This window comes from Clytia hemisphaerica, unplaced genomic scaffold (assembly GCF_902728285.1).
Source record: "Clytia hemisphaerica strain Z4C2 unplaced genomic scaffold, Clytia hemisphaerica genome assembly, whole genome shotgun sequence".
NCBI lineage: Eukaryota > Metazoa > Cnidaria > Hydrozoa > Leptothecata > Clytiidae > Clytia > Clytia hemisphaerica.
The window spans coordinates 700,575-727,241 of NW_027104166.1; the positions used below are offsets into that span (position 1 = coordinate 700,575).

General features: G+C 35.6%; 2 protein-coding genes across 2 annotated transcripts; one reads left to right on the forward strand and one right to left on the reverse strand.

Annotated features, from left to right (window-relative positions):
- The first annotated feature begins 4,827 nt into the window (after positions 1 to 4,827).
- Positions 4,828 to 26,457, forward strand: LOC136814291 (sterol carrier protein 2-like). Its single transcript, XM_067070814.1, has 11 exons — positions 4,828 to 4,885; positions 5,721 to 5,785; positions 6,357 to 6,483; positions 7,920 to 7,983; positions 21,678 to 21,764; positions 22,676 to 22,823; positions 23,690 to 23,741; positions 24,489 to 24,563; positions 24,598 to 24,693; positions 25,965 to 26,072; positions 26,447 to 26,457. The coding sequence occupies exons 1-11, from the start codon at positions 4,828 to 4,830 to the stop codon at positions 26,455 to 26,457; spliced, it is 891 nt and encodes a 296-aa protein (XP_066926915.1).
- LOC136814180 (polyubiquitin-like) lies at positions 9,584 to 11,951 on the reverse strand. The gene is made up of 2 exons (XM_067070692.1): positions 11,767 to 11,951; positions 9,584 to 10,991 (listed from the first exon to the last, which is right to left on the reverse strand). Exons 1-2 carry the CDS (start codon positions 11,921 to 11,923, stop codon positions 9,712 to 9,714), a joined length of 1,437 nt encoding a protein of 478 aa, XP_066926793.1. The 5' UTR covers positions 11,924 to 11,951; the 3' UTR covers positions 9,584 to 9,711.
- Positions 26,458 to 26,667: the final 210 nt, after the last annotated feature.

Here is a 26,667-nt window from a genome sequence, read left to right on the forward strand (position 1 = left end):
CCATAGAAAAATACTAGCAGCTGAAATACAGCTCTGTCGGAAGTTGGAGTTTCTCGAAATCTGTTCAGAATATGGGTTGGCCAGCTTGTGATGGGGAAAAAGGCCATGCCATCCATGTCATAGGTGAGTTGGTAGCGATTTCCAAAATTATTGTGGTGCACGCATTGGTTATAAACACGGATGTGATAGTGGGATGTGGCGTAGGATTGATAGTCCATGCTAAGGAGAGGAAAAGGAAACGAGACGTGATATGTGAGAGAGAATAATAAGCAGGTGAGAGATAATTAGAGTTAGGGGTGAAGAAGAGTGTTGGGTGTGGATAGGAATGAGTGAGTAAGTAAGGGTCAGTCCAAACAACTGATATAGTACAATATGAAAGAGCGTAAATCTTGCATAATAATGTAACAACGTTATACATTTGAATATGTTTGGCTATATTGATATATTCATGATAATCTAATAAAAGAGAATTAAAGTGTATAAAATAATGGAGGAACAATTGATGACTCATAGGTCCGTGAAGTGATGTGTAGAGTAGGTGGTAATATGTATAAAATTTAGAATTTAGAGTTTAATATAATGGCAGCTTCCAAGTTAGTGCGATGTTGGACATAATTAGTGATGTGGTCAAAATAATTTGGTGGTTTGCGTATTAGAAATTTGAAGGGCGATGGAACATATTGGTAGTGGTGAGTTTGTGGGCCAAGATAGGGTGTACCATTGTTTATGGGTGTTGAGTTGCACATTGAATTGGAGTCTGAATTGGTAGATGATGTGTTACGTGTGGGGTTGACAAATTTTCGAGATATTATCGACTGTCTAGATTGAGCGGTGATTGGTTTGATTGCTTCTGCAGCTGATTTGAAAATGATGGGATGTTTCTTCTTGGGTGTTGTTGAGCGGGTAATTGTAGTGGGTAATGATGCTGTTTCAGTCATAGAGATGTCGTTCTTGTGTCCAATATGGTCAGCATGGTTTGGCGGGTTGGAGTGTTTCGGTGTTGGCGTGGGTTTGTACGGGGTGACAAATCTTTTGCGGCGACGTGTTTGGTTTTTGGATGTGCAGTGATTGCCAATGGTTGGTTGTTTGTTGGGGGTCATCTGAAGGGAGAAGAACATGTGGCATGATTGTGACAGTCTGGAGGATGTCTTTGGGAATTATAGCCATGTGAGGTGAGGAAATGATGTTTGTATGGTAATAAGTCTTGAATGATGGGGCGAATATCAGACATTAGATGAGTGATAAAACCATAGCAGAGTAAGTGGATTTATGGTATTAAGTAAGGATAAAGGTGTGTGGGAGTTGGACTATGTTCAATAATGTGTTACCATGAGGAGTGTCAAAGCAAAGATGGTCAAAGGTGTGAGATCTGGGTCAATAAAATTTGATGTCTGTATAAGGCATCGTAATGGTGAGTATAATGTTCATACTCATAAATTAGCTTGTTCACATAATGCACAATTTGTCATTTTTGGTGTTGACGTGATTTTTCGTCTAAGTGTGATTCTTTGTATTAAATTTCGATCAGTAGTTTCAAGCATGTGTAGAATGATATGTTTGTTTTCATTGCGTATTTTCCAAGGAAAATTTGGAATGTAGCATTATAAATGAATTTTAAATGAAATTAAACGTTTGCCTAGATTTGGAATAAAGTATGACGTAATGCTAGAATTTTTGTCAGAAATTAATCAAGTAAGTTTGGGATGATGTAGTTGTGTATTTTCCAAGGAAAATTTAGAGTATAGCGTGTTGAATAAAATTTGAATAGAATCTTCACGTTTTGTATGAATTTAGAATGAAATTACACGTTTGACCTGAATTTAGTCAGAAATAAATTAAGTTAATTAGAGATGATGTCATTACGTATTTTCTAAGGAAAATTTAGAGTATAGCATTTTGAGTAAAAATTAAATTAGAGTATTCATGTAATGCTTGAAATTAGAGTGAAATTAAACGTTTTCCCTAAATTGATCAAGTTAATTTGGGATGATGTAGTTGTGTATTTTCCAAGGAAAATTTAGGGTATAGCGTGTTAGATAAAATTTGAATAGAATCTACACGTTTTGTATGAATCTAGACTGAAATTGAACGTATGATCTGAATTTTGTCAGAAATTAATCAAGTTAATTAGAAATGATATCATTGCGTATTATCTAAGGAAAATTTAGAGTATAGCGTGTTAAATAAAATGTGAATAGAATCTTCACGTATTGTGTGAATTTAGAATGAAATTTAACGTATGACCTGAATTTTGTCAGAAATTGATCAAGTTAATTAGGGATGATATCATTGCGAATTTTGTAAGGAAAATTTAGAGAATAGCATATTGAATAAATTTAAAAGTACACATTTTGTTGTGTATAAAAATAAATTTAGAGTGTTAAGTTTTGAATAAAAAATTGAATTAAAGTTATCACGTTTTGCTTGAATTTGGAGTGAAATTAAACGTTTTGCCTAAATACTCAAGTTGATTTGAGATGATGTCATTGCGTATTTTCAAGAGAATTCAGAGTGTTGCATTATAAATAGACTCATAAGATAAAATTAGATGAATTGCCTGAATGTCATGAATGAATAATTCATAAATATCATAAAGTAAATAATTCGTTTTAGCATGAGGAGCCACATGGAGAATATCAAAAGTACTGCACCATTTAACGTGTTGCCAAAATGTTAGTCGGAAATAAATGAAGTTAATTTGAGATGATGTCATTGCGTATTTTCAAAGGAAAATTTGGAATATAGCATTATAAATGAATATTAAATGAAATTGAACGTTTGCCTAGATTTAGAATAAAATATGACGAAATGTTTAAATTTTTGTCAGAAATTAATCACGTTAATTTGAGATGGTATCATTGCGTATTTTTCAAGGAAAATTTTGGGTATTGCGTGATTGAATAAAATTTGAATAGGATCTTCACGTTTTGTATGAATTTAGACTGAAATTGAACGTTTGACCTAAATTCTTGTCAGAAATTTTGTATCATTGCGTATTTTCCAAGGAAAATTTAGAGTATAGCGTGTTAAATAAAATGTGAATAGAATCTTCACGTTTTATGTGGATTTAGAATGAAATTTAACGTATGACCTGAATTTTTGTCAGAAATAATCAAGTTAATTAGAGATTATGTCAATGCGTATTTTCTAAGGAAAATTTACAGTATTGCGTTTTGAATGAAAAATTGAATTAGAGTTGTCACGTTTGGCTTGAATTTAGAGTGAAATTAAACGTTTTGCTTAAATTGATCAAGTTAATTTGGGATGATGTGATTGCGTATTTTCTAGGAAAATTTTGGGTATTGCGTGTTTGAATAAAATTTGTATAGAATCTTCACGTTTTGTATAAATTTAGAATGAAATTTAACGTTTGACCTGAATTTTGTCAGAAATTAATTAAGTTAATTAGAGATGATGTCATTACGTATTTTCTAAGGAAAATTTAGAGTATTGCATATGAATAAAAAATAAATTAGAGTTTCCACGTTTTGCTTGAATTTGGAGTGAAATTAAACGTTTTGCCTAAATAATCAAGTTGATTTGAGATGATGTCATTGCGTATTTTCAAGAGAATTTAGAGTGTTGCATTTTAGATAAACTTATTAGATAAAATTGGGTGAATTGCCTGAATGTCATGAATAAATAATTCATGAATATCATAAAGTAAATAATTTGTTTTAGCATGAGGAGCCTGATAGAAAATGTCAAAAGAATTCAAAAGAATTTTTGTGAGTAGAAAAGAAAATAATTAGTGGGATACAGCCAGTGCAAAGGAATGAAAGAAGCAGTAATAGTTATGCGTATCTGTAACCTGTATTTGTGAAATGTTTCGGTTCTTCTTATGTCGGTCTAGTAAAAAATGGAGTTTCGTTTTTTGTGAAGTTAAATATTGTATTAAAATATTGTCATAGTAAGAGTAAAAAAGTCAATTACTACTTAGCTATTCTAGTCAAAAGGAGAATAAGACTTTTAACAGAGAGTGAAACCGAAATGAGTTGTGTTAGTAGAGTTAGTGAGTTAATTAGTGATAAATCAGAAAAATAAAGAAGAATTGTGTAAACCCGGAAAAATAATCAATACATTAAAAAAACCATCATAAAAACCGGTATCATGAAGGGGTTATCCTGCATGTAACCGAAATTTATGAGGTTTACGGGTCGTGCACATCGAGAAAAGCTAAAGTAGTTGTCATAGATAAAAGTGGTTATAGGTTAGTAAGATGTTAGTTCGGCTGAAACCCACTATTTTAAATTTTTGAAAAATTACGTAGTAATGCAGACAATTAAAAGAAAACTCTAGATTGTGTATTCTTGAAGGAAAATGTGTATAATTTTTGATACTTATTTTGTGTTATTGAGGAAGGAGTGGTAAAAAAATAATAAATTCATGTGAGAAGGCAATAATATTATGAAGGCCATCGTGTATTTTTGAAGGAAAATGTGTCAAACTTGTCAATTCATATGTTCGTCATGTTGCATATTTTTAGCGAGAAATATGGTAATGGAGTATGAAAAATATTTTGCTATGCAAATCATGATTATTCATAATTAAATATATCGTTTTAGTATTTGGAACCTTGAGAGCATAGGAGCTTGTGGACAACTCAAACATAATTTAGCATGTTGTCGAGAAATCTCAAAGATGATATGAGATTGAGATCTATCATTAAATAAATAATTCGTTTTAGCATGATGAGCCTGCAAAATATTTGAATATGTGAAATTTAAATTAGAGTTATGATAAATGTGAGTAAGACTTTTAGTGAGAAATAATGAAAAGTTTTTATTAGTTTGTGATCATTCGTAATTGAACATATCGTTTTTGAACATGGAAAATTATGAAAGAAATAACGGAATAGTGCAATGTGAACAGGAGACCATGACAGGTAGAATGCAAACTGTCCATTGTGTATTTTTAAAGGAAAATAACTAAGTCTTATTTTGTAATTTTAGAGGAGAGTGTAGTGAAAAATGAAAGAAATTCGTTTTTGAACGTGAAGAAATATGAAGGAAATAACTGATAGTGCAGTTAGAATAAGAGGCCATGATAGGTACACAATTAGTTGAATGGAAGGTGCCCCATATATAACCCAATTCATCTTCATCAAAACTACTGACATTCGGAAACAACAAACAACAAACGATAGGTGATCCAACCCCAAGAAGGACGGGCGATTTTTAGCAGTTAAATTTGCGATTGAAAAAAATGAGCCTTTTTTCTACTTACGCTGCAACGTTCATTTTTGTACCAGTGGCAGTTCAACCTTAGGTTAAAAAAAACTTCAAATTTCAAGGCAAACGAAAAAGTCCTTCGGAAGATATGGGACCCGTAATACCCCTTGCTAGCACTTTTCTGTTAAATATCAAATCTCCAAATTTTTACTAAAAACGGGGGTTATGTTATCTATAGCCTAGATTGTTTGTTTTAATCCTACTCAAAGCAAATCTTCTCTTCTAAAGAAGACTCCTTTAGTTTTTGACAGCTTTTTCATTTATTTTTTTTACAGTCCATGTTTTATTACCCATCTTTGATTTGCTAGATTCTTTGGTTGAAATCTAAATCATTGATCCAAAATTAGCTCTAGTCCTGAAGCTGGAGCTCAACTACTTTTTGCCTTTGATAATTCTGATGGGGGGAAAAGTAGCGCCATCGTTAAAATCAGAAAGCGAAGATAGTATAGGGCAGACTTTCTGACTAAATTAACTTCAATTTGTTTATAGGAAATGCTGATTGTATTTTGGCAGTAGGTTTTGAGAAAATGGAAAGAGGGTCCCTCGGATTGAAGGTAAAAAACCTTCACTTTTTCCTCCATGATCGATCGAGTTCACTATACGGCTCTTCTACCCCCTTTGGATGACTACCATTTCTCTCTGTTGGAATATTAGAAGCCGGGAAATTTTAATCACTGCTCCCCCCAAGTTATTAGTTTTTTAGCCTCGAGCTTCACCTAGCCTATTAGACGAAAACCTTACTTAGCCTGTACCAGACTCTTCTTCGCTGACTGAAAAGATAACGTGAAGTACGGTCTGTTACAGTTAAGAAACATTCCGTGTCTCACACTTTATAAAAAATGCCAGTGTCGGCAGGGTGGTACAGGCTAAAAACTTACTGGAACCGGCTTTTTTTGTCGAAAGTACTGAAAAAAAGGTTGGGCTTTTAATGAGTGATGGTGTCATCAGTGCCACAAACCAAAGGTTCCCGGTTTGAATCCCCGCTCTTGCCGAATAGCCGAGCTGGCTGGCTGTAGACTTGAAAACCACGATAAGACTGTCTAAAAGTCCGTTAGATATCGACTTTACCTATATATCTATCAATCTATTTGCTTATAAAATCACTTTTTGTTATTTCTACTATAGTGGACAGACCGTGCCATTCCAGCCGATCGTCTGATGGATGTAGTCAGCAACACGTACGGAATTTCCGGTGCACCGATGACCACTCAAATCTTCGGTAATGCTGGCAGAGAACACATGGAAAAATACGGTAAGTCAACATCAATCTACCAGGAGTCTTATAAGGTTCGTCGACAGGCGGTCAAATTTTCCGTGACGCATCTCAACCAACCAGAGAACAAGAATACAAAGTTTCAAAGACGTAGCATCAAAACTTCAGACACAGCGCCGAACAGCAAAATTCGCCGGTCCAAGGCACGAAAAGAAATACAATTCGCCTTTCTAAAATTTCGGTTCGCCGGACTAGAATCTAGAATTCGCCGGAGCTAATTTTTCATTCGCTGAAACAAATCAAAGCCCCTGATCTACAATATAGTCTCCATAACTCGAAAGCCCACAGGGAACGCAAATTTGTTCGAGTTAAGGAAATTTCAAGTTATAGAAACAAGTTTTAAAAGGCGTTGTTAACTAAATAGACCATCAAACTTGTTCAAAGGAGATATTTTGGTAATAGAGGTTCGGATTAGAGAGATTCCACTGCATTTTATATTCAATCTCTCACTTTCCAAAAAACGCATATTTAGCTCTAGTTTAGACGGCCGACTTTCTGTCCTGCCTATTCTAATTGTGAATTAAAATGGGCTTAAAGTGGGCTGTCTAAAGTCAATGCATTGCCCTCTTTTGACGGCAATGCAATGTCTTCTTTCAACCTTTTCCAAGCAAAGATTTTAACTGCCAACTTTGTGCCCACATTCTGCCTACTCTAACAATTAGGGAATAGGCAGGGCAGAAAGTCGGCCGTCTAAACTAGAGCTTAGGACCGTTAAAACGCAATACACGGGTTGCAAAATTATAGTCAAAACATGTGATTACTGGAAAAAGTTTACGTGGTTTTATTCCCATGTTACTTGGTTTACAACTCGAATTTAACCACTTTATTAGTATTAATAAATTCGAACCTATTAAAAATAAAGATCATGTATAAACAAGCACATAAAAAAAATTTCGAATAAAAGCATGATTTGACTTCAAATTTTATTTTTGCAACCTGTGTATTCAGTTGTTATCGGATCCAGTAGTGCTAAATATAGCGTTGATCGTTTCCATTCTAAATAGCTAAGATACCAGGCTCATTTGTTGCAGAATTTTTAAGGAGTGCAGTTACTTTACTAGGAAGTTGCAAGTTCGGCAAAGATGAGATTAAAAGATCTTCGGGGTTTTATCGTTTCTGAGCCATAAACATTAACTTCCCGCATAATATGTTTGGACTTCAATGGGTCTAATGCATTACGATGGAGTGTCCCACGAGGTTTAGGACCATTGGGAACCAGCCTGCGCACCAATCAAGCTTTACGGACGATAACAGTGTCTAGAAATGCTTCAGACAAACGATAGATTCTAACTTTTAGAAATATGTCGTTCTTTTTTAAATTTGCCGTTCTTTTATAATGTTCCGAAGTAGGCACTTTCTCTGTATGTATTATTTTTTCTTATAATTTCCTATGATTTCCTTTTTAACTCCTCTAGGAACAAAGCCAGAACACTTTGCAAAGATCGCTGAAAAGAATCACCGACACTCGATGAATAATCCGTAAGTCTGTCTCTTTTAATACTTCAGTTTGAATTTAAGATCAATTTTATACGCTACGTTCCGTTTTGCTATGAAACAAAACGGTTCCGAAACACTGAGTGAGCGAGACGTCCAAAAAAAAAGACGTTACAAAGCAAAACAGATCGAAACAGTTTCGCACCGCTATTTTCATCGGGACGGAACTGCTCCGTTTTGTTGCTCCGAAACGTTCCGAAATCAGTATGAACACTTCCTATCCGTAACAAATACCACACCGGAGCGATACGAAACCGTAACGTCTGAACATGGTCCAAAAAGCACTTCAAACAACAGTATCTTTCACACTTGGATGTTTTGCTCCCGGGGGGGGGGGGGCACTGGGTTTGCGGACTGACGGTATGTGCGGGTCAAAAATTGGCTTTTAAAATTGCACCCTTACAGTGCAGCAAAAATCAGTGAAAATCATACCCTTAGAGTGCATTTTCCCCAAAATTTTCGATCCCTTTCGTGCAAAAAATGGTCAAAATTCTAGCATTTTTGGTCAAAATATCTAGATTTTTCAAGAATTTTCTGAAATTTCTACCCTTACAGTGCATCTCTAGTTTTTCCGACCCTTACAGTGCATTTTAAACATATTGGAAAAGGTACCCTTAGGACCCGCCCATACCCGTCGGTCCTTTTGCCCAGCTGCCCCCCCCCCCGGGGTTTTGCTGTACATTTGATTTGATATTGATTTGGAGGACTTTTTAAAAGTGAATCTCATGGTTGATTGAAATTCGATTGACGTTTTTGCTTACGTTAATTTGTAAATTCCCACGAACTTGTAATTTCCCTCCTAGCTTTAGTAATTTCCCTCCTAGATTTTCTGCAAAAGTGAAATTTTCATCTTTTGGAAATTCATCACCTTTTTCGAATTTCTTACTAACTTAAGTGAAGGCTTAAAGTAAATGGAATGCTATATAATTAAAACTCGATTCGCGTTTCTATGACTTTTCTGAGACCAATCTTCAAAGTTTCAGATTTATTTCCAGTGTTAAATTGACGTCTTTCAGAATTGTTAGAATTTCAATCCAAACCACGAGATTAACCAGGAATCACATGCTTGTTTTCGTGAAATTCTGGATAAAATTACCCTCGGTAAAATTTCGAAATGTTTTAAATTGACCTCGGGAAATTTATCCCGAATTACCCTCGTAACCATGAGATTACTAGTACAAAGTTTCTAAGCCAGTTAAATCAAGTGTTTTTGAGGCAAATTTGCAAAATTAAGATTACATTACATTAAGTTTTTCTAGTCAATAAGTGGGGGAGATTATATATTAAATACCTATATGATATATTATCTGACAACTGTCATATACTAACGGTCTATCAAAAAACCTTAAACAGATTTCGAGCTGCGGGGTAACTTTGATCGGTTTGTAAAATATCTTGAACCCAGCTGGCACACAACGTTGTTTCAACGTTCATCTAACGTTATATGGACGTTGTGAACGTTAGATAAACGTTGAAACAACGTTGTGTGCCAGCTGGGAAGGATTTATCCTTTATAAAATACAGTAGACTCTCGCTTATCCGAATTTCTACTATTCCAATCTTTCTATAATTCGAACTAGTTTCCAGTCCCCGTCAAGGAGAAGCCCGCTTAAAATACTTTCTATGATTTTGAATCTCTCTGTAATTCGAACAAATAACATTCCCTGTTCGGGTTCGTATTAGCGAAAGGCAACTGTAAGTACAATATTATGTTTACATCACCTGACAATTTCTACGTTCACCACCTCCTCTTATAATATGATAATCTAAACTAAAATTCAACAAGTCCATCAATTGATAATCTCTTTCTCTTCTCCGTCCCCCGATCCCCAAGGACCAGCGATATCCTAACCCGTTTTCATCCGATATCAAAACCATTTCCCGTTTCTTTAATCCGTGTTTCTTTCGGATTTTCCTCAAGTGTTGTCGAAGAGTAATCCTACCATACTCTTCATCAATCAATACGCATTCCTCCTTTATTTCATTCGGGTCTTCAAAATGTAGCCTTATTTTAAGGACCGTCTTTAAAGTTATCACAATGGTATTCTCACAGTCAATCATATGATCGTAATCTTGTAACGTTTTATGGTCTTCGAACTGCAATTTAGAGTCATTTACAAATAACTCAAAATGGGCGACTGGCATTTTAGACCTTTGTGAAACCATATCTTTGATCTGTTCTATAGTTAGCAGAGGTTCGACTTTGATTCTGTATGTAGCCTTGTTTAGTGTGACGACTTTAAGGTCTAGCGGCTGCTGCACTGCGATCAAATTTAAGCGCATCTCCTCCGTCGGATCCTTCATTTTTAAAAACAACTCGAATAGATTTTGCGTGTATTTCAACTCTATTCCATTATGTAGTAAAACTTGATTTTTCATATTGACGTTATATTTTTCCTTGATGTAAGTTTGGACTTTGAGGACGTTTTGGAATTCTTTTGGTTCAAGCTCATCTTCTCTTGTCAAGAAAACTAACCTAATAGTTTTGAACAGTTTTATGTCCCATTTTAAGGCTATATGTTCTCCTACTTTTGCCCCGGGTCTGATAGCTAAATACATATCAGTTATGTTTAGATTCTGTTTGTTTTCATCAGATTTTTCACCATTCTCGTAAACCAAAACTTGATCCGGGATTAGTATCTCAGTTTTAGACTGTATTAAATATTTTAAGTTTCCCATGCCCAGTTTTTCGCGCATTATTAAGATTGTTTTACCGGTACCGAAAGATTTGATAGTGAAATGAGTAATCAATGCTACGTTTCTCCATTTCGGTTGCCGTAAACCTTTCCTTATTGCCAGTGCCAGGCATTTTTTACCGGCCAAACAAAGCTCCACGGCGTCGCTAAAGTGTTCCAGTTCTAGTTTCATATCGTCTTTTAAGAACTCGAATGTTGGGCGTGATAATGTCGACTGTAACTTTGTTCGATCTTGAGGTTTTTTGAAGAGTAGCATTTTATCTCTTGATATGTTGGCATGGTTTTCAGCTTCTATACCTAAGGATGGAGGAGAGTATTAAACTATATTATTGGAACTAATTTTCGCGTTCGAAAAAAAAAATCGGAAATATTGCATTTCGTAGATTTTAGTTTTCTCGGTTTTGCCCTTTTTTGGACAAATTTCTTTCAATTCCCAGGGATTTTTCAAATTTTTTGATGAAATTGAAAAAAATTGTATTTCGCGGGTTCAAATTTTCGAAAAACGCTAAAATTAATTCCCGCGAAAATTAGTTCCAATAAGGTTTACTATATTCGAATTGCTAGAGGTTGATACAATCATTGGTTTTATGAACCTTTTTAAGAAAATCGAAACTGGCTCCTCCAAAGTTTGGGTTAACTCTCGGACGGGAATTTTATAAACGATACAGATCTACCTATATTAAAATCAATTTTGCCGATACGCGCAGCCTACAGACTAGACAGGAGACCCGTCCTGTATTTTTATAATCTGATGTATACAGGACGGTTATAACCTGTGAGGCAGATTTCTGCCTCAAAAAAATTACAGTGGGAAATTAGAATTTAGCGCACTTGCTAAAATAAAAACTAAATTTTGGAAGTTGTGTTTTCTCTAAGAAAGTGTGACCAGTGAACGAATAACAGGATTTGATTGGCTGTGTTTTCAACCGTCTTTAGGATTTGGGAAATTCAAACTCACAGCCCATACCATGCTATATATTTCGCCATCAGTATACAAAATGAGAAATCATAATCTCCAGGCTACCTACAGACACGTAAGGTATCTTAGCAATAGCAAAAGAAAACATCCAACCTTTTTTAACATCTGCAATGGAAATTTGGTTGATATCGTCAAATTTCAATGTGTAAATAGGTTTCCATGACAAGATTTCTGTCCACTCGCTCGGATAGATGAGAACCTCTACTTGAGAGTTTTCCTTTTGGTTTTCTTTTATTTCTTCCTCAGTCATCTTTGCGGGATTTCTCTTAATACTAAAAGGAACTAAAACGAAAAATATGACTTTATTTGTGTTTTGTCCTTATAGCCCCCCTTATAGTTGAAAAGTGCAACTTTTATAATTTTTCGCACTTTTAATATGCAACTCGCACTTTTAATTTGCAACTCGCACTTTTAATTTGCAACTCGCGAATTTTGTGAGTTAAAATGCAACTCGTAACTCGTAACTCGCGATTTTATTTTGTTAAAATGCAAATCGTAACTCGTAAAAAGTAACTCGCAACTCGTGGTTCTAAATGCAACTCGTATATTATCATATCACGTTTTAGATGTTTGAACATGATATTAATGACAATTTTATGTATCTCTCCTGAAAATTTCACAAAAATTCATCTAGAGGAAAAGAAGTTATGATTAAACTGGATTAAAAGGAATACTTTACCTACCATTTCTCTGCTGGGTTTTGTTATGAGAACTGGATGTTTACCTACTATTTTTTACGGGGGAGAGTGAAGTTTCCCGTGGTTGCCAAAATCAAAACAATGGAAAAAATTTATATTAAAGTCGACTCTGTTAAGTATATGTAATCACATGATAACGAGTGCAATTCGAGAATAATTGCACGAGTGATTTTTTTGTCATTAATTTTCCGAGTCCGAAAGGACGAGGAAAATTCGAAACAAAACAATGTAATTTTTGAATTGTACGAGTTATTATGTGATTACGAGCTAATCGCACTACTTTTTCCCGCCAGGAAAGTAAATTACACTGAAAGTTTTATATTTTTCTCTTCTCTTTATGTTTTTCTTTTATTGTTGTTTATTGCAACACAAAACTAATTTCGAATGCAATTAAAACGTTCGATGAAAAAAAAAAATGTAAGAAAAAACATTAAAATCAATTTTGTAAAATTGGCGCAGCATTGAAGAGTGTGATTAACGATTAATTGCTCTCTACAGTATGCAATTAACGATTAATTGCTCTCTACAGTATGCAATTAACGATTAATTGCTCTCTTTGAAGGCGCGCCAAATAAGAAAAAATACCTCATCGTGCGATTAACGGTTTATTAATACTTTTTTGCTAAATAGATAAATGATATGTTTTTTGATTCTCGGAAAACACATAACTAGAATCTGAAAAAAGAAAGATTTTTCGTTTATACGATGGCTCTGAGGGAGAATTTCCTTCTCCATTTCAAATTCTCTTTTCCTTTTAAAACAAACAATACTTAGGTTCTATTGTTTAACAAAAGGAGAAGTGAATTTCAAAAGGAGAATTATTTTCACCTTTTGTCAAAAGGAGAAATTTTTTCACCTTTTGTCAAAAGGAGAGTTTTTTTATCGCCTGGATTTCGGTTAGTGTAAAACGCAGATCACAGGTCACAGGCCAACAAAGTGCAGACCGGAAAAAAAAAAAGATCATAACATATACATAACATTCGCATAACATAACATCAATACATAGCGCATTAAATTACAAAAAAGTAATACATGCTATTTAGATATTATAAAATGACAATTAAATAGAATAACAACCTAGTGACACTTACTTACAAAAATAATGACAAAATCATAAAATATGATGCCTAACAAGACAAAAGCACGAAAAATATTTATCATACAAAATGTGATGTGGATCGGTGTGAATGGATAAAAAATGGCACCAAACAGAAGCTTGCAAGGTCCCTAAGAGAGTGGTTTTAGAAGGATGGAACTAATGAATTATTCAGTTGTGTTATTGTTTTTGACAAAAATATTAACAGAATCATAAAATATGATGCAAGAACAGACAAAAAAACGAAAAATATTTATAATACAGAATATGATGTAGATAGTTTGATGACAATTTTTGACAAAAATATTGACAGAATTACAAAATATCATGTCTTACAAGAGAAAAACACCAAAAATATTCAGCATGCCGAATGTGATGATAACAATATGGCTGGATATAAAACCCAAAATTACACCAATCAGAAGCTTGTGAGTTCTCTGAGAAGGTTGTTTTAGAGCGATTTGTTTTATTATATGTAACCATCATATAACATTACAAACATTACAATATGTAATATACCTGTTATACGTATAATATGGTTTCAAATATTTTCTGGTCTGCGTTATACACGGCGCAAACTGCGAAAGATCGATAAAAGCACATGGTTAAATTTTGATGTTTGAAATGGTTTTATATGGATGAAATTGCTGGAGAATTATGTTTTTGATAATTCTTTGTGTTTTCCAAACATTTTCCTCTGCAATGACATTGATTAGAGTTAACCTGTCATCACTGACCTGTGACCTGTGACCTGCGTTTAACGCTAACCGCCTGGATTTGGATTTTTAGACTACACGTTTTTTTTTTATAAGAACAAACTATATAAGAACATAAGGCTTTAAGGCCCAAAAATTTAAGAACATTCTAAGAACATACTAAGGCTTTGGAGACTTAAAAACATGCAATTTCTTAAGAAATTACATCAAAATGCTCAAAAAATGCTGAAAATAAGAACATTTTAAGAACATTTTTAGGCTTAAATCCAAAAAACTAAGAACATCCGAAGGCTTCGAAAATTTTTGACATTCTTATAAAAAAAAACGTGTAGTCGTCATGCATTTTAACCTTGAATTTTAACCTTAACCTTAATCGTGAGAGGATGAGGAGAAGCTTAGTATTTCCCGTTGTCTTCGTTCAAGCAGTTTTAACCGAAATAGGGATGGATTTTCTTAAATCGAGAGTCAAATATTGTCCAAATTTTACCAATTTTAAGTGCTCTTTATTTTGCATGAAATTGTCGATTTAGAGTTTAGAGTAGTATGAAAACTTAAGAACGCATTTAAGAACATCTTAGGCTGAAAATTTCTAAAAAAATAAGCACATCCAGGCTCAGCCAAATTTTAGGTGTTCTAATAAAAAAACGTGTACAACCGTGATGCTCATTATTTACATGCTTTTCCCTATAAATCTTTTTTTCTATAAGAACATTTAAATTTTTCGAAGCCTCAGATGTTCTTAAAATGACTTATAATGTTCTTGTTTTCGCTATTTTGTGAGTACTTTTATGCAATATCCTAAGAAAATTGGTGTCTTAACCTGTTCTTAATATTTTTGCCATCTATAAGCCTTAAATGTTCTTATAAAGTTTTTTCTTATAAAAAGACGTGTAATCGTTTTAGAAAAACCTGAAAGAGTGATGGTTATCAAAAGTTATTAGGAGAAATCTCTGGAGAAAGGTAGAATAACTAGCCTTATTGAGAACACCTTCAGAATATTTATGCCTGAAAACGTCAAAAATAAGAACACTCAATGCTAAACAAAACCTCGATGTTTTTTTATGACAGAGCACGTTGGTAAAGTACAGCAACATAAAATCTGATCAAAACAAGCACCTTGCGGTTAAAGTCATACTAACCATAAAAAAACAAGTTAGTCTATGATGGTATCTTTCCGTTACTTTTGAACCAAAAACCATCTATTTCTGAGCTGTCCATAATATTGCTTACTAAGAAGGTTAAAGTACTTTCTCAACTCTTTAGCCGGTCCCTTCCCAGTTAAGACTAATGGCAAGCTATACAATACTCCTTTACTAGCGTCATATAATAATGTATACCTATTTAATTTGATTTAAGCCTATTTAATATCTTAAGACCCTGTTTCTACTTCAGTTATGATGTTACCCTCTTAAACTCCTTCAAATAATTTTACTTAGTTGGAACGGCATACCGGATAAGTGGGATGGGGGAACCCGGGAACCTAAAGTGGGAACCTAAATGAACACCTGAAAAGTGGGATGGGGGAACCTAAGTGGGAACCTAAATGAACACCTGAAAAGTGGGATGGGGGATTCTAAGTGGGAACCTAAATGAACAACTAAAAGTGGGATGGGGGAACCTAAGTGGGAACCTAAATGAACACCTGAAAAGTGGGATGGGGGAACCTAAGTGGGAACCTAAATGAACACCTGAAAAGTGGGATGGGGGAACCTAAGTGGGAACCTAAATGAACACCTGAAAAGTGGGATGGGGGAACCTAAGTGTGAACCTAAATGAACACCTGAAAAGTGGGATGGGGGAACCTAAGTGGGAACCTAAATGAACACCTGAAAAGTGGGATGGGGGAACCTAAGTGGGGAACCTAAATGAACACCTGAAAAGTGGGATGGGAGAACCTAAGTGGGAACTAAATGAACACCTGAAAAGTGGGATGGGGGAACCTAAGTGGGAACCTAAATGAACACCTGAAAAGTGGGATGGGGAACCTAAGTGGGAACCTAAATGAACACCGGAAAATGGGATGGGGGAACCTAAAGTGGGAACCTAAATTTTTATTTTTATTATTTTTTTTTTTTTTATAGCAATATATTTCGCAGGTCTATTGACCTCTATGAAACAGAACTTTTGATTTTACATTTTATAAAGTTTTTTCTCCCTTTCTTTTATCAAAACGCTCTTTGAAGACTTGTAAGGATGTGCTTCAACATTATCTTCTTTCTAGATCATTCCAAGGTTTCACACTTCTGTGAAAAAGAGAGTTGCTTTGGTAGCCTCTCTACCGTCATTAGCAAAGTTCCTTTGAAGCTCGTAATCATGCTGACGTCGTGGTCGTGTTCGAGGAGTAAATTTCTCTGATCTTATAGACTCGTCATAAATGTGGAGGTTCTTGAAAACTTCCACCATATCACCAACTTGCCGCCTGGTCTTTAGGCTAGGTAGATTGATGAGTCGTAGCCGATCTTCGTATGAGTAGTTTCTATAGCAACTAACTAGCCTTGTAGCTCTTCGTTGGACGCCCTCAATTGCTTTGATATGTTTGATTAGCCTTGGAGACCATACTACATGTGCATATTCCAAATGGGGTCTGACAAATGCAATGAAAAGCGTTCGAAACATATCTGGTGAGAGAAATTCGAAGCTCCTGCTAATCAAGCCAACGATAGAGTTAGCTTTCTTGATTTTACTGAATATATGGGCTTCAAAGGTCAGGTCACTATCGATTATCACTCCTAGATCTTTTTCTTGGTCAACATGTTCTAGAACAGATCCTGCTATGGTATAGGGATGGACATATTTGATGTTCCAAAATTTACCCAGTGTTAAAACATGACACTTGTTCGGATGAAATTCTAAAAGCTTTGACCAAATTTTAAACCCTTAGAGTGAACTTATTCTCATTTTTGCTCATTTCCACCCTTACAGTGTACTTTGGGAAGCTTGGAAAAAAGGGCCGCACGTACGGTAGGTCGTTTACCTTGAGTGCCCCCCCCCCGTGGATCTATGCCTATGTGTATTGAAACGTGGCAAGCCGTGCAATATGTTCTATTTTACTATCAAACATTTTTAATTAATGAAGTGTATTCACACGCTGTACTGTTTGGTTGGTACAGAAAGAAAAACGAGCTAGAATCCGTTAAATGCTAAGCGACCCCAGCCCTGACCCGAAAATTGGAGCTGCTAATAAAAAACAATGTGTATTGCATCAAGAGTGAACAAAAACTAAATCGTAAATAATGTTTTACTAGATTCTGTATTCAAGCAAATTAGATCCGTGCAAAAGAAAGAAGAGGCTCTAAGTTATCCATCGAGCTATGAACGAACTTCTAATTCCTTCTAGATTTGAAGATATGACGGTTTAAAGTTTAAAGTTTAAAGTCAATTAAGTCAATTAAGTCAATTTACTAAAAAGAACTTTTCAAAAAGATGGGGAGTTTCTAAACGTCGACCAGAAATGGCGACCACGACCAGCGACCACGACCGGCGACCAGATAAATTTGGGTTATCGAGTTTACCTGCTCTCTCCACCGTCGAGAACGTCCAAATCGAGTCCTGATGTGGCTTTCAAATGAATCACTGAGCATGTGGCTGAGAATTACTCTATAGCTAGAGAATACTAAAAGTGACTTTTGACGTTACCAGTCATTTTCTAGACAAAGTGACACTTTTTGACAAAAATATTAATAGGGTAATTAAGTGTGATGCCTGTAAACTTTATTACACCAAGTATTTTAATTGTACCGAATGAGATGCCTTTAGTATGAATAGATAGAAATTGTCAGTAGGAAAAAGATGGGAAGGCCAGTTTTAGAGATATCAATCTCATCAATTATTCTATTGTCCTTACATTGTCAAAATGACTTATTTTGACAAAATAATGATCTGATGATCAAATATAAAGCTTCCTAAATAAATTCCAGCACAAATTTTGCCACTAACCAATTTGATGCCGAAAATACAAAAGGATACAAATTGACACTATATTCAAGCTCCAAGAGCGTTGAAATGGCTACTCTACACGTTTTGCACGTGGCTTTATAATCACTACATGTGAGACAGGGGTGAGCTTTACTCTTCAAGCCATAAATAAATGATCATAAGAGAGACTCTACGGTGGAGAAAGAGGAAAAACTCGATAACCCAAATTTATCTGGTCGCCGGTCGTGGTCGCTGGTCGTGGTCGCCATTTCTGGTCGATGTTTAGAAACTCCCAAAAAGATGCACTATAAAACTGCTGATAAATAAACATGCTTTTTTGAGCTAATTGAATAAATAAATTCCCTTTGTTTTATTTTCAACATTATTGTTTGCGAACCGTAATGTAAAAAGTAAATAACTGGTGTTCTTATTATGATAAAAGGTTTTTTCTTTCATTGCATATAATATCTTTCTTATTTTTATGTATTTGTTTTTAAAGAAAAATATTTCAATTCTATTAATAATTAAACAACTTATGTTCCCACTTAGGTTCCCCCATCCCACTTTTCCGGTAGTCGTTTAGGTTCCCACTTAGGTTCCCCCATCCCACTTTTCAGGTGTTCATTTAGGTTCCCACTTTAGGTTCCCCCATCCCACTTTTCCGGTGTTCATTTAGGTTCCCACTTAGGTTCCCCCATCCCACTTTTCAGGTGTTCATTTAGGTTCCCACTTTAGGTTCCCAGGTTCCCCCATCCCACTTATCCGGTATGCCAGTTGGAACCGGGTCTTATCTTATCATTCTTCTAATCCTAATAAAATATTTCGAGATAACAGACTAAGGCTATTCAAGTGTTGTCAAAACATAATGACTAATTATTCAATCATGTCATTAAAAATAATCTCAAAGGAATGTCTTCTCTGGACTGAATGTTTGGGATTTTCGATTCCGATGGTGGACTGGCGGCCGTCCACGCTAAAGCTCTAAAGGAGTGGGCCAATTTCCCATCGGAGAGGAATGATAGTCGGCTTTTGATTTACCGCATCCCCAGTCGGGGTTCAGCAGCCCTTGTGCGTAAACTTATAAATATTTCGGTTGGACCCGCCAATCCTCGAAAACGAGGGCTGGGTTACCAGACCTCCAGCTGTAAAATTCTTGACATGGTCTCGCAAAATTCTGTAATGTAAACCTTCCAGATGTTAAAAATTTTCCCGACCTTCAGAGTTTTAGCGTGTGGGATGAAAATTTCACCATCCGGGTGCCAGATAAGGATTTTATCTTTTGTGATGTCGGAGTTTTTGCTTTTAAAGAATTTACGTTATCTATTTTGCCTTTACACGCTTTTTCTTTTATGATGAAAATAGCCAAAAAAACTAAGAATATGCTAAGAATATCACCATTATGGAATTTTGCTACTCGAGCCAATAATGCCATATTAGAGCATTTTCGATTATAAATTGTCAATTACCCCCAATTTAGGCTCACTCCTTTTACAGAAATGTCATTTTATGCTTGAGACGTATGTACTAAATGTTACATCTAGTCTAATCAGGATCCTAACCTAAAAATGTTGTAAGAATATTTTAGGATGGTTTTCCCAAAAAAGTTAAGAATATCCATGATGAAATGGATTTACACCATTCTTATAAAAAAAAAGCGTGTACCATACTTCGAATGCTCGGAACATAAAGACTTTATGATCTTTCAAAAGCTCATGAAAATGCTGTTCCTAGTAAAGTGTGGTTGTACCCTATCGATAAACTCCCTTTGACAAGTCAATCAGTGAAATCCCAGCTGGCACAAAACGTTCTTCAAACGTTTATCTAACGTTATATGGACGTTGTGAACGTTAAATAAACGTTAAAACAACGTTGTGTGCCAGCTGGGATTACACGATCATCACCAAGAAGGTTTTATGAAATATAGTCTAAGAGGAAGTAACCGAGTCTTGAAAAGATTTTAAAACAGCTGTATTGCAGCCTCGATGGAACTTTTTGCCGGAGATAAAGGTTTCAATCCATGATATTCTGACATTGCATCACGGACCTAACAGCTGGTTGGTTGTCGGTGACGTAAAATCAGTCAATATGTCACTTCAAACCAATCAGCTGTTGGGTCCGTGGAAGACATTGCAATGGTGCATATCATGTTACGAAGTCTCAATGGAGATGGTTTTGGAGTGTAATTTTTTAATACAGTTTTAAAACGGAGATGAAATTGTTGGCTATTTTTCCTACCGGGGACGAATTTGTTGTCAAATTTTCCAGTGGGGCGAGGGACCCTGTTGGGCTGTGACACAGGGTTGTATTTTAAGGTATCAACTTCTTGCTTTGAATATATGATTATATAATTATAAGTATTCTTCCATTCATTGTAAAGACCAAAGTTCGTAATGTCGAAAATAGAAAATTCGAAATGTTGTCCATTGTTCTTTTTTAAAAGATTATTTTTGTACCTATGCGTGGGAAAAAATTGAACAGAGCAACTATTATTCTTGCAACGTATCTACTTCCGTTTAAGACACAATGTTCCATTAGATCTGTAACAAACAAGCTCCCGAATTGCCAAGTTTGATTTTCCTCTATTTTCGTGCTTCTTTTCTCACCAAAATCTTCTTCCTTTTGGCTTTTCTCATTGCATTCAAGCTAACGAAGAGACGTCGCAATGCAACGTCTTCAAATATTTTCAAAAAATTGAGCCCCCACACAAAATCTTGCTAGCCTGTAGATTTAGAACGCCGTGGTATTCTTCCATTCATCGTAAAGACCAATCCTGTATTAACAAAAATATTTATAAAAGGTCTCCTGTCTAACCTGTACTGTGTCTTCCATCGCACAAGTTTTCAACATCTTTGGCGAAAACCTTAAATTTGAGCGCTTTTGGTGACGGATGATTATTTCTCGTTTAAACGGCCTGGCAGGATTTACTCCATTTAATGGACATCTGCTAATCATTGATCCCCGAGCAGATTCTGATACCCTGCGCATGGCACGTATTCAATCTGAAAGCAATGGCTCCGTAAAAAAAATCTGCCCAAGTTGGTGCACCGCTTTGATTTAGATTTTGGATGAATAATGAATAAGCTTTTCAATGCGGTGATTGGCTGAAAAAAAAACAATTGCAATTAAGCCGATAATAAACATAAACATTAGTCGCTTTCGCTTTCGTTTTCGTTTTCAAGCAAAAAGCTAAGTGGTTTTGATTTATTGGTTGAACAACCAGTTCAGATCGTCACATTAGCCATATCCCTTTAGAACAGGGTGTGGTGTGCGCAGAATGGATGATCTGTTACGAGATTAGCTAATCACAGAACCATTTTTTGAAATTCGACCTGCAGTAGTGTAGACAGGAGGGGCGCAAAATTTGTGTAGGAGATGATTTTTATTAAACTCTAATTATCTTTTTACATTATGAATAGATAATTACAGTGTCATAAAAATCTGCTCTCCTACAAAAAAATTGCGCTACTCCTGTCTACGCTGCTGATCTGATCACGCTGACAATGTACTGAAAACTCTTTGATATCGTAAAAGTTTCTTTCCAAGAAAACCAATGTTAAGTTTTCTTCTTTCTACTTTTAGGTTATCACAATTCCGAGATGAATATACGTTGGAACAAATTATGAACGCAAAAATGGTTCATGAACCTCTGACCAAACTTCAATGTTGGTAAGATTCTCTAGGATATGCATATTTTCTATATCGCTGCCAATCGAGGAAAAAGGTCGTAATCGATAAAAACGATCATCGATTTAAACCGATAGATGATCGATAACTAATCGATTAAAATTTATGATCGATAGCTAATCCAGGTCAAAAAAATTGTGAATATCGATTAGCCAACGATTATAGATTTTAATCGATAACTGTTCGATCGATTAGTTATTGATTATGTATGGATTTAAATCGATGATCGGTCCAATCTCAAAATTAGTGTCTGAGAAAAATGAGGTTTTCTTTTACTTTCCTAACTTGAAACCTTATAGCGAGAGCGATTCTATGCACAATAGAAAAGGGCTAATCTCAAAAGTTTAAGTTAGCAAGGTAAAAATATGTCAGTTTTCAGACACTAATTTCGAGATTAAGCTTCACGCCTCGATGGCGGCAAATGAAAACATATTACACTTGTTCTCAAAAAGGTTTCAAAGGTTTGAAATATTTTTAATGCTGTTACAAAAAATGGACATCCTTTGTGGTGAGGAATGAGATTTACATGTGAAGAAATAAGAATTTCTGTCCAACTATATTCACTCAAGAGATTTGGGTGTGGCAGAAGCAGCATATGCATCTCGTCCTTATTAGGTCAGATATATAGAGATTTATAGATACTAGAGATTTTTTTGCCTGACTAGTTGGATTTAAACTAGCGATCAAACCGATATTGATACAGTCAATGCTCTCTAACTCGAACCTCTGTTATTCGAATAGTTCTGTAATTCGAACTAAAATACTGGTCCCCTCAGGTGGAAAGGTGCTTTAAAATACTCTCTGTAATTCGAATCTTTCTCTAATTCCAAAAAAAAATTGAACTTGCAGATCGAATTAGAGAGATTCAACTGTATTCGCCCCTGTTGTTTTAGCCCGACTTCTGACGGTGGAGCAGCGGCTATTGTTGTTAGTGAAGATTACGTCATCAAACACAATTTACAAGACAAAGCTGTCGAGATATTAGCAATGGAGATGGCTACCGACATGCCAGGTGTCTATGGAAACAGCTCAATCAAGGCTGTAAGTTTGAAGGATAAATGCTTTTTTATAAGAACTTTATATCAAATTTTAGCTAAAACCTAAAAATAAGATATCAATGAAAGAGAATTCTGTCTAGAAATGTCTTTGTAGATTCTTATCATAAGCTAGAAAAAAAAGCCTGCTTAGGAGGATTTAAGGGTTGAAGCGAGCATAGGATAAGTAGGATTTCGGTACAGGCCATATATAGTTTCCTGGGTGGTTCAACCCCCCCTAAAGACCAAACCCCCCTATATATAAATTTCTCAGAAGGTCGTGAACCCTGGGATAAAATTTTCGACGGGAATGACATTGAAAATGATAAATATATCTGGTAAAAAATTTTGAACACCCCCCCCCCCCCCTAAAGGCCAAACCCCCTTAATAATTGAGACTTTTTCAAACCCCCCCCCCCCTTACAGGGTTGTCTGAGAATTTGAAGACCCTACCCTACTATGCCATATTTACACATTGGTTAAAGTTCCTTACTGAACAATACGTTGTATCTACTTTAATTGTTTTTTGTTTTGTTTATAGTCTGTTCTGCAAAAAAGTTGTGGGGGGGCATCGGGGCCAATGAGACTACATTTACACGCGAGTCCTTACTAAACAATACGTTGTATTGTCGATTCTCTCTAGTTCGAATCGCTATTATTCGAATCTTTACCGTCAGCTGGAATGTGGTTTAAATTACTCTCTGTAATTCGAATCATTCTCTAATTCGATTAAATATTTTGATCCTTTGAAGATCAAATTAGAGAGAGTCCACTGTGCTTTAATTGTTTTCGTTTTTGTTTATAGTGTGGTCAAAAGGTCCTTACTGAACAATACGTTGTATCTACTTTAACTGTTTTTTGTTTTGTTTATAGTGCGGTCAAGACATGACGATCAGAGCGTCTGACAAAGCCTTCAAGAAAGCCAGTAAGTTATGAAACGGAGGCTTGGCATGACGTCAGAACTAGGGTACAACAGACCACTTACTAAAGATTAATTATGTGTTTTCAGTAACATAATCTTTTAGTGAGTTAAACCATAGTGTTTGTTTTACCCTCGAAATTATTAAATCTTATTGGTTGAAAAATATGTCACATGACTTTCCGTGGCAAAGAATGACATGGAGGCTTGGCAATGGTCGACTCATTTAAATCCTTTACGTACACTCGAGGTTCTTCACCATTCCCTATCGAGTGCACCCCTTTCCTTTCAGGCGGTTTTGAGCTTTTACCGACTATATACTTTTTTTGGTATTTTAGTGCTCAATCAAGGATTTTTCTACAAACACTTTGAGTTGGAGGCGTTTATATTTAGATTCTAACAGAAAAGCTGTGCATCCATAAGCTGGGGTCTGAGGAATTCATAGGGCAAAGCTCCCAAAAAATGTTGAATATGTATATAAATTAGTTATTTTTACTTAGAAACATCAAAAAAGTTAAATTTTGCAAGAAAATGTTTGGATTAAGTTTCAAAAACTCAACATCTTGGATTAAGTATTTTGGCCGGTATACAGACATAAAAAAGTGCTTAGAAAAATGCCTGCCAATTTTTATCACCTAAAATAGGTATACCACCACATCACTAAACGTTGTGATGTCTGAGATTTAGTACTGGCCCTGTCCATGTTGCACTTTATAGGTGTATTCTCCAAAGCCTTTCGTTTTTCCGTTCTAGATTTGACAGTAAACGACGCCCAGGTCGTTGAATTACATGATTGTTTTGCTAACAACGAATTGACACTTTATAGGTGTATTCTCCAAAGCCTTTCGTTTTTCTGTTCTAGATTTGACAGTAAACGACGTTCAGGTCGTTGAATTACACGATTGTTTTGCTACCAATGAATTGATCACTTATGAAGGTCTTGGATTGTGCCCAATGGGTAAGCGCCGCTTGGAACCCCCCTCCCACTAGAAATATTGGCCAAAATATCATCTCCATTGGACCATTGTACTTAAATCTTTCTCCCCACTGCAAAAACATCAAATAAACAAATCCTTATTTTTTTCCATACCCACTGAAATTTTTGACTTGCACAATGGAATTGAAATATTCTGGTAATGGAACATCAATCTCCATCGAATTAAGGGCTAGGATTGTGCCCAATAGGTAACCGATAAGACGAATTAGTCACTTACGAAGGTCTTGGATTGTGCCCAATAGGTAACCGATAAGACACCTCCCTTCCCACTAGAAATATTGGCCAAAATATCATCCCCATTGGTAGTCGAGTAAGCTAGACGACTAATTCAGACATAGTAGAAATAAAGCAAAAAGTGATGGAGGGAACAAATTTTAGTTTATACAAAGTAAATTCCGTAACAATAATCGTATTATCATACAACGCCTATACTACTGTATTACACGCATTATAAATGACTACAGTCTACCCCATTGGACAATGGTACTTCAATCTTTCTCCCCGCTGCAAATAATCAAATAAACAAATCTTTACTGCAAACTATTGTGCTATTTTTATCCAACTGAAATTTCTGACTAAACAGTGGAATTCAAATCCCTAGTGACAAAAAATTGGAACATCAGTCCCCATCGAATCACGAGTTTATGTATGTGTGTTTTTCAGCGACGGAGACGGTAAGGTTCTAATTTGAGTAGATCCTGACCAGCTGAGGACGACGGTAAATCAGCACTTTTACCGTCCTCGATTTTGCGGGGCGGAATTGCGGGTTTTTCCAAATCGCTTCAGGCACTCTACCGTCCTCAAAAGTGCAAATACATAAACTCGCTACTATCTTCGGTAACAACAGTAGGGTCTCCATAACTGAAATACGCTAAGGTAGACGCAAACTACAATCAACATATTATAACATGGAATGGCCCAATAGCACAAAGGATTTATCATGAACATCTAGCATTGGGCTTTTCCAGAAAAAATTTGAATATGAGGAGGGGTGGAGGATATAACATTTTTTGGAAATTTACCCCCCATACATTGTGACCCCCCGGACAAGCATTAACTGGACCCCCTGGACATTCAAAATTACCCTCAGCAGAGCAAAATTACCCCCAAACAGAGCAATTTTACCCCCCGGACAAGGCAAATTTTGTAGATTTTCACTACCCCCCGGACACTATATCCTCTACCCCCCATGTACGAACATTTCCTGGAAGAGCCCATTTTGATTTTCCCAGGTAAAGCAGGAGAATTTATCGACCGTGGTGACAACACTTACGGTGGCAAATTTGTGGTCAATCCTAGTGGCGGACTCATCTCTAAAGGTCATCCTCTCGGAGCTACAGGTATGATTAAAGTCTTCTTGTTTTTCTTACTGTCTCATTTTTTTATTAACAGCGTTCATATGATAACTTAAGAAATCAACACTTTAGATATTTTACGGGAATTATATTATCTATGTTGCTGACATTAAGTTTTTTCACGGAAAATTAATGGCCATCTAGAACACCGGCCTAGTTTGAACAAGTTACCTTATCGAAGAAAAAAATGTCGGGTGAAAGTGACGAATTTGAAATTTTGGTCGGGGAAAAGTGACGAAAATGCCTATAGGTGACGAAAATGCCTCTAGGTGACGAAAATGCCTCTAGGTGACGAAATTTTTCCCTGACGAAAAAAAACCCCGACTAAATAAAACTCCGACATTTTTTTCCCCGATAAGGTACATACTAACAGAAAATGACATCAACGGGTTACTTAGTTAAACTAAACATTTGATTGATCAATGCACGATGAATCAATATTTCATGGTCAAACCATCAAAATTAAAGTATATCCTGGCATTAGTTTAGTATGGTGGCCCATGGGAGCCAAGTTAAATTGTTTTGACATTTCTATAAAAAAAATTCAAAATAATTTACTTTTCACATTCATTTTTGCAAT